Raw genomic sequence first — 12,873 nt, 5'->3', positions numbered from 1 at the left:
CCTTCACTGGCATGCATCTGGCTCTACGCATCACGTTAAGTTTCCTCCATTCTCTCTTTCCTCTGTAAGAAAGAGGACTCAAAGTCTACAAAAGAGGAGCAGGTGGCGGGGAGGGTTCCTTTCATGTCTGTGGTTCCCGCACTTTGGCGGCGTAGTGTTAACTCCGGTGAGCCATGGCACCCTCCCTTTGGAATGCCACCTCCAGGGTGTGCTCTGAGCTATGGCACAATTTCAAAAACACTTTCCACCACCCAGCCCAGCTGCCAAGGTATTTCTTTGGAAGAACCTTTTGGTTTTGACCAACTTGGCAGAAGATGGGGTTTTGATTTGATGGCAAATAAGATCAGAACTGTCATGCCTCGTGACCCGGCCAGGCATGGGACGGTTAATGTCAGCAGTCTGGGACGGAGGCAAAGGGGTCGCAACTTGGAACTAGACCTTCCCAATAGGAGTGGAGCAGGGAGTAGGGAGATGAAGTCAGCTGTAGGTGATGGGGTAGGGGTGATGTCTAGTCCTGTGTTGTCCAATATGATGATCATTAAGGATAGGTACCTATTTAAATTAAAATAAAGTAAAATTAAATATTTAGCCCCTCAGTTGCATTAGCCACCTTGCAAGTACTCAATAGTCACATATGGCTAGTGGGTGCCATATTGAACAAAGCTGATACAGAATGTGTCCATCATTGCAGAAAGTTCCATTGGACAACACTGATTTTAGACCAGGGGATAGAAAAGAATAAAAGTAAGCAGCTGGCTAAGAGAAAGAGACAGGCAAGCTCATTGGCAATGTCAGGCCAGAGGAGATAACATCGCAGGTGTACGCGGGGAGGCAGCAGGGTGGGAAAGCACTGTAAAAATGTCCACCTTCCACTCTCCGTGTGCATCTCCAGCATAAATGTTAGGCCTATTGCATCGGAGCCACATGTGTTTCCCTAAAGCACAATGCAAACCTTCAGGGAAGAAACATGTCCTCAGATAGGAAACCCATGCTAGGGCTGGCATGAGGAAAGTGGGAGACAGTCTTCTTTCTCACCGGATATTAGTGTCTTGAGTCTAGGCGGAAGACTGGGGAGTAGATGTTTGGAATGGAGATCGAGGGATTAGATGTAGAGGAGGGAGTTAGAACTACCACTTGGAGCAGGGAGAAAGGACAGGCTAAATATATAAATTTGGGACTGAGTTGTAGTCACCCCAAAGTCCTTCTGTCATTGCCACTTCTGGATCTAAAAGTTTAGATGGTTTATTAACTTTCCTCTTATTTCTGTATAATACAGTGATGAGCATTGCTTTGCTAATTATTTCCGTGGAGATGAGTCCTTTAAACCATGAATAAAGAGAGTGTCTATACAGAACAACGCTTATGCCCTGTGCTCAAGAAAGAGACCTGGGAAATCTTCATTCTAATCTGATTCACTCTTTAAATTGTAAATTCCAGAATGTAGCCTCAGGCACGTCTGGATCCAGGTAGTTAAAATCAAATTGTCATCAGAAATCTGTGTCTCTCTCTTCCTCTTGGCTCTGCTTCTCTTTGTATTGCTGTCATCCTCAGGCTTTCTCCATGTCCCGTCAAGGTGGGCACATAGCAAGCAGCTCCAAGGCTGAACACTGCCGATTCCCAATAATTTCAACAAGAGTTCCAGTGGGGCTGACCTTCATTGGCCTGACATGAGCTCCCGCCCATTCCTGAGCCAGTGACAGGTCTCCAGAAATGCTCTGATTAGCCAGGCCTGATCATGTGCCATACATATCTGACACAGTGGTGGAGTCAGCTTCGCCCTGTCCACCAGGCCTCTGAGTGGGGATGAAGTAGTTCTACAAAGTAATACGAATGAGGAAAATGGATGCTAGGCTGACAGAAACCACAGCTGCCCACTACACAGTCTTCAGTTAATGATAGTTATTATTACTAGGAAACAATAGCAGAAAGGTTAAGCTATTGTAGTAAAATTGGTATACATTATATATTTCAGGTTTACAACACTGTAATTCAATAGTTACATGTACTACATAGTGTCATCTCTGTGAGTCTAGTTACCATCCATTACAATACAGTTGATCTCCTTCACCAATTTCACCCCCCTCCCAAGACGACATTTACTGGAAGGGTGAGGAAGGCTTTGTGGTACAAAGTAAGGTCTCAATAAATGTTTATGGAAAGAAAAATTCATGAGGGAGTAAATAGGAACATACATTAAAATGTAATTTGTTCTATGGGGAAAGAAAAGGAGTCAGAATGAGGGCACGATTTTAATGAGCCTAGGAAAAGAGCCAGGAAACGAAGGATAGGAATAAATGGCACATTTCTGAAAGGAGTTCCTTCGAGACAGGGCAAGGGCTGTTTAATTAACATGTAAAACTACTGCGGAGGAAGGGAGGGCATACGGACTCTCCAAGGTTTGCTGCTGACACAAAGCTCTGGAGTAGGGATGGGAGGGACGATGGGAAGTTCTCAGGAGCCTGACATGAGTAAAGAAGTAGTAACGGAGCTTCAGTGAGGAGAAGGCAAGAAGGTGACTCTAGGGATCCCATTCCAAATACTGTCCATGAAACTCAGGAAGTCAAGCCACCGCTTACGACCAAGGGAAAGACCTGGAATTTCGTGTAGACTGTATCTTGAGAACTTCAGTGCAAGATAGTTCTAGACAGAAACACAGGTGAAATTCTGGAGCCTCAGAATAATAGTTTGAAGACCAAAAGGCCCATAAAAGAGTGCACTTCTGGCCCATTCACACGGAGCATGGAGGAGGTCTGAGAAATGGCAATTAAAATATTTGAAAGATTGGTTATAGAGCTCAGATAACAGAGATAGGGACTTTTAAGTCAGAAAAGCAAAGATCAATGTACATGACATGAGCGCACAAAATGCAAACTTGCTCATCAAATTTAAATTCTGAGATTGAAATCTGGGCGACATGAAATTTAATCAAAGGAAGGCCTGAGTCTCAGTTTCTCCTCTATGTGGTGGAGAAAATAGTGATTAAATCACAACTGTGATGAGGACTGGAGTAGATCAATTAGGTGACAGTATCTGACACAGAGAAGGTACAGGTCAAGCTAAAGCAATCTGGAGTCCCCAGGTGATTCTCAATGACATGGTACTGTCCGTAGCACATGAGATCTGGAGTCAGGAGACACGTCAGGAGACATGAGGGTGAGTCTAGGCTCCCCTCCAATCTTCATGTTCCCTGCCCCTAAAAGGCAACAACAATCTCTACCTCACAGGGCCATTATAATACTGAAATGAGATCCTGCATTCATTCAACAAGCATTTATTGAATGCCTACTACTGCCTACTATATACTTACCAGACAGCAGGCTAGATGCCGGGTGGGGATAAATGATGAATAAGGAAAAGTCCAGTCCTTAGGCTGTGTTCCTTCTGAGATATCTAGGGGATAATCTCTTCTTTACCTTTTCCGACTTCTAGGAGCCACCCGTATTCCTCCCGGTTGCATCACTTTGACTTCTGCTGCCATTGTCACACCACTTTCACTGACTTCAACCATCCTGGCTTCCTCTTATAAGGACTCTTGTGATTATACTGGGCCCACCCAGATAATCTAGGATAACTTCCCTACCTCCAAATCCTTAATTTAATCATACCTGCCAAGTCCCTATTGCCACGTTAGGTTCTGGGGACTGGGATGTGGATATCTTTGGGGGGCATTATTCAGTCTACCACAGCACTCCTGGGCTATACAGTAGGAAATGGGATATTCTTAGAAGCCAGGAAGCAGATTAGGCTACTTTCGAACACCAACTTGCTGATGGTATTCTATTAAGTCAAGCCTGGTGGGGAGGGGAGCAGAGTGAGTACCTGAAGGCTGACTGCAGATGCCCCTTCAGATTATATTGTCACACGGTACACCCCTGTAAAATCATAAAGGAAATACTAAGCAACACGTGAGGGTACTGGCTGCTGCCATTCAGGAGCTCTGAGACCTCAGGGGGGGATATTACATCTCTAAGCCCCAAACTCTACCTAAATCAATGGGGATAAATAGAACAACCTCGGAGAGTTGGAGTGAGGATCAATGAAAATATCATCCATGAAATCACCTAAGACAGTGCCTGATCCTCAATAAATGTCTAAATTCGAATTCATCCCGTCCTCTTTCTCTGTCCCTTTTCCTGTGGCCACTGCCTCTGTCCAGGCCTCTCAGAAACTTTCATTGCTTGACAATCATGCCACATGCCTCAGCCTGGCAGTAGTTCGGAGCAACAGCTTTGAAGCCCTGCAAACGAAATCTGGAGCAAGTCTTTTAAGCTGCGCAAACTTCAATTTCCTCCTTTGTACAATGGGGATAAAATCGTCTGTGGAAACAGGTTGTCCTAAGTCCTAAGGATTAAGTGAGATGATGAATGGAGAGGGCTTAGCACAGTGTCAGGCACGATTAAAAAAAAAAAAAAAAGTAGTGTTATTCTTCTCAAGAGGGCTGACCTCCTTTCAGTCTCCTCATTTTCTACGTTCCTTCCAGCAACAAGGCCTCCCGAAGGCAGGTCTTGAACTCATATGTACCTGAAGAGTACTGTTTCTAAACACTCCCCTCCGCCTCCAATATTCTCAGTGTTTCCTATACTATTCATTCTCAGACTTCAGTTCTACTCTGCTTCCCAGTAACTTATTCAGCTTCACTAGCCCTCTCAATTATGGCTATTTATGCAGGCCTCTACGTCAATACTGGACGAGATCCTTGAGGAAAGGGGTTTTTCTGCATCTTCGGTTGCAAAAGTACTTCCCTTCCTTGCCTGGCCTCAATTTCCTTATTTAGAATGAGTCCATTGGACTGCAATGGCTGAAAGGGCCCTTCCAGCTCTGTTATCTTAAACTGAATTTAACTGGCAGAGACTTAGATCACCCAGTCTACCTCTCTCCTTTTCCAGAAGGGGAAACTGAGGGCCCAAGAAGGGCTTCACTTGATGCTATTCTCTCTCTGGCCTCCGGGTCAGGGCTTCTTGGAGGGCATACAGCCTTGTTTTCCTAACTAGATGAGGGGAGACACGCGGCGTCTCCAGGGCTCGGGGCGCCGGAAACACGTGTGTGCTCACCTACGTGTACACACGTGAGCATACCTACAGCAGCAGGGGGCGCTCAGGCCGGCAGGGGGCAGCACAGACCCGGTTTGCAATTACCCGGCGCAGCCCCGAGGGAGGAGGGCGTGCTGCAGTCCCAGCGGCGGTGGCGGTAGCTGGAGGTGCAGCCTCCCAGGTGGGAGGCGGGGGCTGCGGGCGCAGGAAAAGGCGCCTGGGGAGCGGGCGCTCGGCCGGGCCTCCTCCGGCCCCGGGCGCGGCGCAGCGAGGGGGAGTGAGCGCGCCGGGAGCACGCAGGCGCCCTGCTCCGGCTGGACCTCGGCCGACGCGCCGCGCGGGAGCAGCCCGCAGCCCGCCCCCCGCTCCCGGGCCCCCCGCAGCCCCAGGCCGCCGGCGGACGGCCGTCGGGAGCGGCCCCCCAGCTGCAGGCACAGGCCGCCGGCCTCAGAGAGCGCGCGGCGGCGGCAGCGGGACAGCTCCGGGGCCGCCCCGAGCGCGCTCTCCCGCCTGCGGCCACTTGCAGCCGGAGCTGGCCGGGCCGGCGCGCCCCGCAGGCAGCTGGAGCGCGGCCTCGGCCTCAGCGGGAGCGAGCCCCGGGCCGCAGCCCGCGGGAGGCGGCGCGGGCGTCCGCGGTCACTGACGGCGTCGCGGAGTGCTCCCGGGCGGCGGCGCAGCGGCGGCGCAGGGGGCGGAGGCAGGGGGCGCCCCGAGCCAGGATGCTGCGGTTCCTACGCCGGACCTTCGGCCGCCGCTCCATGCAGCTCTACGCGCGGGGCGCGGCAGGGCGCCGGGCCGCCGGGCTGGGGGACGAGCGCGACGGGGGGCCGCGGGGGGGCCCGGCCGCAGCCGCCGCCTCGCCGCTGCCCGCCGCGCCCGGGGGCAGCGTGTTCCCGGCCGGCGGAGGGCCCCTGCTCACCGGCGGCGCGGCGGTGCACATCTCCGCCGCCGGCGCTGCCAAGGCCACCCTCTACTGCCGCGTCTTCCTGCTCGACGGGACCGAAGTGAGCGTGGACCTGCCGGTGAGTGACGGGGCCAGTCCCGGGTACTGGCACCCCGCGCCCCTTGGGGCAGCTCCTCACCCCACATGCTTTTCCTCTGGGGCGCTCCCCTAGCACCTTTCCGCGATCCTCTCCCCCTTCTGCGAGCACCCCTTAACCCTGGTTTTCCCTTTGGACCACCCGGTCCCGGTCTCTCGAGGCCCCATCCCTGGCCGGTGCCCTCTCCTTGAAACATTGCACTGCTGGGTAGCACCTTTTCTGGTTTCCACCTCATCCTTTGGGTCTCACCCCTCCCCATTGCACGAGTTTCCTCGTCTCTGCCCCCTGGCGCGGTGACCGGTGTTCCCCTTCGCGCCCCTTGATTCCTGCGGGGGTTTCTTGGTGCTGGGTTGTTGGTTAGAAAATCTCAAAGCAATGCAAGGCTGCCCTGGCATGAACCACTTGCCCCCGCAAAGCCCCCACCAGGCCTGCTACTCTGCAGGTGCCTGAAGTTTGGGACGGAGTCAGGGGAACAATTCTATTCTCTCTTGATTCCCTCTCGGTGCTCCTCCACTACCTCCGCTCCCCCGTTCCTTATCCCAGAGATCCCCTATAGCCCACAACCTCACAGGGGGTTGGGCGACTTGGGCGCTAACTCTAGAATCGACTCTCTTGGACCTGACCAACTTTGCGCCGGGCAGAGCCCTTACTGGGGCACTGGGAGTCCTCCCCAGGGCCCCCACGGGGCCTGGAGCACCGGGCTTTCCCCTCAGGCAACGTGTGTGGGGCAGCCGAGGCACCCCAGGGTGGCGGCGGCGCCAGGGCTGAGCCAGCCACTCGCCCACAGGTGGTTGCACCCCGCCCTCCTCCAGCAGAGAGAGCTAGGCCGGCTGTCCCCGCCAGGGCATCTGGCTACCTACGTGTCTTTCTAGCCAAGGGGCCAGATCTGGTCAGATCAAATCTGCACATTAATGGGGCGCCTGCTGTGCACCCCGCGCTGCGGCAGACGGTGCCTTTGGGAATCTTTGGGTGTGACTAAGGAGGACACAGCAATGAATGAGCTTTAGATGAATGTTACAGATCACCTCGAAGGTTTCCAGGGAAAAATAATAACATACCTGGACTTCCAAAAAAAGCATTTAGGCCTTCTTGGGTGGGGGAAATTCTTTGGACTTTGCGAGGGAACTAGGAACATGTAAGGGTTTTAGATGGGAAAATCAGAGCCTGCCTGGCCCGGGGTTTAATGCTTCCCTGTGTAGGTTTAATTTTGAGACAGTTTCAATTTATGGCAATTTTATTTTTGTGGCTCCTAGTTCTCTCCGTAGGATATCATTTTGTTATGATAATACCCATTTGGGTTTGGTTTTTTTTATTCATAGAAAAGGAGCCAACATTCCAGTTCTTAGAGTTGTCTAAAATAGCATTAAAATGTTACTGCTGCCGGCGATTGAGGCTCTCCAGCTTTTATTCAGCTGGGAAAGGAGGCCCGAAGAACCGGGAGGAGTGGGCAGCTCGCGGGTGAAGAGAATGTGGCATATTTTGCATCTTGGATCTGGAAAAGGGATGCTCTCCTTGGAAACTTTGACATTGCTCCTTGCTGATGGTTTTCTTCTGTCTTTTCCCCCCAAGGATGGTTCATTAATAAAATGTATTGCTTCTGTCAGGTTTGTGCGACAGGCTTAAGTGGTGTTTCTGAGATGAAAGATGCAAACTGAGTAAAGTGCATGCATGGTGAATAGACTCAACAAACAAGGTACACACATGAACAGGTCACAGTAGGAATTACAGCTGGTGGAGCCTTCATTGGAGGGGGGTGTATTTGCATCCTAAAAGGCTTCTTCACTATTAAAGGCTACTTACAAAAAAATTCACTGGGTTTTCTTATGATTGTAGATTTCTTGATACTTTAAGATGTGATTCACCGAATCCCACATTTTATTTATACAGAAATACACACACATACACACACACACTGTCCAAAGGCAAATAAAAAGCAAACGCTTAGTTTTGTTATGTGAGCCCTCGGGGAGGAAAGTTGAAGAAAAATCACCAGTGAGCAAGGCTCATCGAATTAAAGATTTAGTAGATATTAGAACTGCACCACAATCTCTACGCTCGTCTTTCCAGATCAGAGTTTTAGTTCTTGTAATTCTTGGAGTTACGAGGTTAATGCCAAGCATCTAGCTCCCCATGAACTTGCAGCATGTGCTCCTTCAGACCCATTTCACTGGGCTCCCTTTTTATGCTGACCTTTCTGGCATTTGGCCTCACTTGTCATTATTCTCCTCTTCTGCATCCCTGGATTTTTTATCGCTTCCTGGGCTCTGGTGTTGCATGGCTGCCTGGCGCACAGATAGGATTTACCTTTGACCGCCATATCCCTAAGCCGGATTTTTTGTCTCCAGTCGCTTCCACAGGCACTTGCCAGTGCACTTGCCAGGCTAACTATGGCTCCTTTGTAATTAAAACTCTCTGGTGGTGTTAGCTTCAAGAATTCCTTTACTAAGCATACTAAAAGTGGTTATGCATCGTCATAAGCCATTTTATTAGCCCTGATCAGGATGCTTGTGTTCTGAAACTGCCTTGAATACAACACCCCCTGATCAATGTGACTGTGCCAGGGCTCCTCAGCTTTCAGTTCAGTCGACACTTTTTGGGTGTCTCCAGTGTGCCAGGCACTGTGCTATGGACACAAAGGTGAATGAGAGATGGCTTTGGGATTCTTGGGAAACAGATGGAGACACATTTTTTTCATTCCAAGTGATGCTAAGTGATATGACACACTCAGCCAGACAGGGTGCTGGGGATGGACAGGCTGGGCGAATTGGGAGGATTTCCTGGAGACTTTGACACTTGAGATGATAGGATCTCAAATACAATGTCTCTTGTGCATTTTTAGAATACCTGTTGTGTTAAGTCCACTTCTTGGCCAAGCCACAGCCCATTCGTTACAGCTAATAAGGGAAGAAGCAACTGCAGCTGTCTTCTCCAGCCATCCTCCTTTGACAGGGCCTGGAGCCCCCTTGTCTGTTGGTGGGCTGTGTCCCCTAGCATGCCTGAGTGTTCTTAACCTTTGCCGTGGATAGTCACTGGTTTCCCAGTCTTTGATAACATGTGAATAAAAAGATCTTCTTAAAAAATCCATCTACAACATGCAGTCTAAAGTGGGTTGGCTTTACAGACCAGCTTCCAAGGGAGTCCTTGGCTCACCCTTCCAACCAGAGAGCCACTCTGAGCCATTCCTTTTCAGAAAACCTGATCTTGCCTTGGAAGTTGCCTCTCTCTCCTTAGCCCAGCCCTACCCAGCCCTCAGGTGTGGTCTGTTCAGAGTAGGGCAAGACTCCCTCGGCCTGCCCTAGACACTTTCCTTCTATTAATGCAGCTGAAGATCTCATTAGTGTGCTTGGCAGCAGCACCCACTGTTGACTCATATTAGCTCTCTGTTGACTAAATCCCTGGCATCGCTTTTGCTCGTGCGGCTGTTGCTCAGTCCCGTCTCCCCCCACCCCTGCGTGCACAGTCTTCCAGCAGCTCTGTGTACAAAGCTGTTAGGATGTGTGGCTGGCTGGTTAGCACTCCCACTATGCCTCGGAGGGCATGGCTTTGTTGGCCAGTGTTGCATCTGGCGCAGTCGCTCTCATTGTCTCTGGAACTCCACGTTGACTCATCATGGCGCAGTGGCAAGCGTGGAGAGTTTCAGGATCAGCAGAGCCATGTTTGAGTCTTGTAGGCTGGCTGTGCAGCCTTGGGCAACTTCACCTCTCTGAGCCTTGATTTTCTGGTCTTTAAAATGGGGATGTTGGAGTCTATGGCCATGCCACCCTGAACAAGCCCGATCCCATCTGATCTCGGAAGCTAAGCAGGGTCAGGCCTGGTTAGTACTTGAATGGAAGACCACCTAGGAAGACCAGGTGCTGTAGGCGTAAAAAAATAAGGGATTGTAAGCTCACAAGGTCCTTGCAATCTGTGAGGTCAATCAAGGGTTGCCTCGCCTAAAAAAATAAATAATAAATAAAATAAAAAATTTAAAAAGGGGATGTTGGGAGGATTACATGACAAGAATATAAACAGCCTCAGTAAATGGCAGGTTGTAATCCTATGTCACATGCATTCTCTTTGGTCTATGGAAAGGGCTTGGAAAAATATCTAGGAATGGACATTAAAGAAAAGAAAAAAGCTGTGCCAAGAAGGCTACACATTGCTCGTCTCTCCTTTGGTGGAAATTGGAAGTTGAATGTCGTGTGAGAGATGGGTTTTAAAAGTTTCACTTTGGATGAGAAAAGAATGCCCCTCCCCACAAATGAATAGAAAAATGCAGATTCTTAGGATTTTAGGATTGGAACCTCTGGTCCAACAGAACATCCTGATACAGCATAAAGGTCACATGCCTTATTTTGGAGTTGAAAGAGACCCTAGACAGAGCATATCCCATCCATTATGTATGTGGGAAACTGAGGCCTGTGGATAAGAAGTGACTTTCCCGTGGTCATTCAGTGAAGAGTTGGTATGGTCTACTTTAGGAACCTCAGTTGTCTGGCCTTTGGACGTGAGCGTAGGATCAGCAGTAGGAAGAAGACAGACCCCTAGTCCTAACACAGCCTCTTGGCGGGACGGTGGGATATGTTCCTGGCAGTTGGAAGTAGGACACGTTTACCCAAACAGTGGGAAACTCTAGCCAAATGGTCCTCTAATTACAGTGTACCGAAAGTTTCATCTGGGATTGTCTTTTCTCCAGTTAAAATTCCCAGAGCCCGTTCCCAGAATTTCTCATTCCTTAGTTCAGAAAGCTGGACTTTTAACAGGCACCCCAGGTGATTCTGAGGAAGGTCCCTTCACACCCTTTGAAAAACCCTGGCTTCAGTACTGTGAGAGCTATAGGCAATTGCGAGGAGTGGCGGTAGGGTGTCTCTGGACATCTTTGAACTAAGGGTTGATAGTGCCACACCTGAGCTTTAGGGAGCCCATTTTCACCACAGCAGACTGGAGGCTGGGCAGGACGGGGGACTGGAGACCAGTTGTGCTGTTGCAGTAGTCCAGGTGCGGGGTGATGAGGGCCTGGCCAGGACGAGGGGCAGAGTGCCAGGACAGTTTGTAGGTGGTGTCAGTTGAGTGTATGGGGGAGGGGAAGGCAGAGGGCAGGGACGTAGTAGAGTCTAGCTTGGAGGGCAAGAGTAGCTTCACCCTCAGTTGTGGGAAGGAACAGGGTACCATATAAGACGCCCCACCTCCTGACTTTCGCCCTCTCCCAAGGTACTGGGTGCCATGGGCACCTTGCTTTATCCCAGGCCTCTGGGTGGCTTGTTATTTTCCTGCCCCAGAGGGAGAAGGTATTGTTCGAAGGTGGCCCTCCAGTGCTTAACCCACTCCCACCCCTTCCCAGATGAGACCATGGGGAGCCTCGGATACTTATGTGGATCGATTGTGAGTTTGTGTACTTTTTTAAATACCTTTGTTTTAAAAGGAGGGCTGGGGGCAGGGCACAAAGGTGAATGGTGAACATCCTTCCCAAAGTGAGACATAGGTGTGATCTCTATCTAACTCTGGTTCCGCACTTGCTAGATTGTCAGTGTTAATATTGGCGGGGGGAGGGGTCTTCCCAGCCTCCCCAGTGCCAGTAACATGACCCTACACTGGTCCAGGACTGAGCAAATATTAACTTGCTAAGCACTTTCACGTGTATAATCTCATTGAATTCTGTCCCTAGTGTACTGCTGTGGATGAAGGCACAGGTCTGTTTAATTTCGAAATAGCAAAAGGTGGGGGGAGGGGCAGATAGAACTTCCCCTTAAATTCTTGCACAGTGACTTAGAAAAAAATCCACTCCATAACCAGAGAAGTCCTCCACCCACAATTTGTCCTCAAAACACGTGATCCATCCTTTTCCAAGGCCTGGCTCCTGGCCCTCCTCCTCCACTCTGCTTGGATGGACTGTTCTCTCTCCTACAGGACCCTGGTCTGTCTGCTCCCTGGTTTCCTCCTCTGGCCCGTGACAGCTGCCGCAGGCAGGGTCAGCTGCTGATCTATCTTGGTGGGGTTTTTTTTTCAGGTTGGCATGTGCTTTTCTCTCTCATTTTCATTTCACACTAGAACATGTTTAAAGCAGAATGATTAGAAAATGTAGAGAAGCAAGAGAAGTTAAAAAACCTAAAATCTCATTAGAGATAACCACTATTAAAATTGTGATGTGTATCCATCTGTACCTTTTCCTTCTCTTTTTAGATAAATATGTATTTAAATGGTGAAGTTATATAGGTTGATGAAAATCCCTCTCCAGGACAATTGAACAAGGACTGTAGACCCTCGAGTTTGTGTCTCTTTAGGGTGAGGCCCTGTGTCTCCTGTCTCCCTTTTATGTTCTCTGGGCCCCTTAACTGTGGTGGGGGGCCCCCAAAGGCCATCTGAGCTGCGTACTGCCTACTGTCCCTGAGGGGTGAGAAGCAAGCTCTTTGGAGCCCTTTCTTCCAATCAACTATATTTTACGACAGGTTAAAGGTCTTGCTGATATAGCCACAGTGTCCCTTTGCATCTGAGGGCTTGTGTTCTGAACACCTGCTTTGGGGCAGTCACCACTCTCATGCCTGCCCAGTGTTGCCTACAGCTGATTTGACAGAGGTGGGCAGCAACCTTGCAGCATCCCAGGTGTGCCTCCTCTGCCCTAGTCCCCCCCCACCCCCAATCCCTTTCTGCAGCTTCTTTGGCTTCTCTATAGAGCTGGATGTATCTCACTAGCCCCACTTGATTTTACTTTCTGGCTTATTTTTTTTATTTATTTTTCCCAAATGTTTTTGTTTGCCCAAGGTATATTTTCTTCAGTCAGCAAAGGCTTATTGAGCACTTACACTGTATTAGCATTGGGGAAGGGT

At 49.9% G+C, this 12,873-nt stretch overlaps 1 protein-coding gene and 1 non-coding gene across 3 annotated transcripts in view; both read left to right on the top strand.

Moving 5' to 3' along the window:
• The first annotated feature begins 5,236 nt into the window (after positions 1-5,236).
• Positions 5,237-12,873, top strand: part of EPB41L4B (erythrocyte membrane protein band 4.1 like 4B) — a 115,295-nt gene continuing 107,658 nt past the window's right edge. The window contains exon 1 of one of the 2 annotated variants that reach the window (XM_039870661.1): positions 5,237-6,052. In XM_039870661.1, coding sequence (XP_039726595.1) covers positions 5,750-6,052 — 303 coding nt within the window. In that variant the 5' untranslated portion in view covers positions 5,237-5,749. The remainder of the gene's footprint in view (positions 6,053-12,873) is intronic. The other variant, XM_039870662.1, reaches the window with a different exon arrangement.
• On the top strand, positions 9,815-9,933 carry LOC120608781 (5S ribosomal RNA). The gene has a single exon (XR_005654521.1). It is a non-coding gene; the product is annotated as a 5S ribosomal RNA (ribosomal RNA).

Source organism: Pteropus medius, unplaced genomic scaffold (assembly GCF_902729225.1).
Source record: "Pteropus medius unplaced genomic scaffold, Ma_sr-lr_union100, whole genome shotgun sequence".
NCBI lineage: Eukaryota > Metazoa > Chordata > Mammalia > Chiroptera > Pteropodidae > Pteropus > Pteropus medius.
Note: the sequence above shows the minus strand (reverse complement) of the source record. Positions and strands in the feature narration are given on the sequence as shown.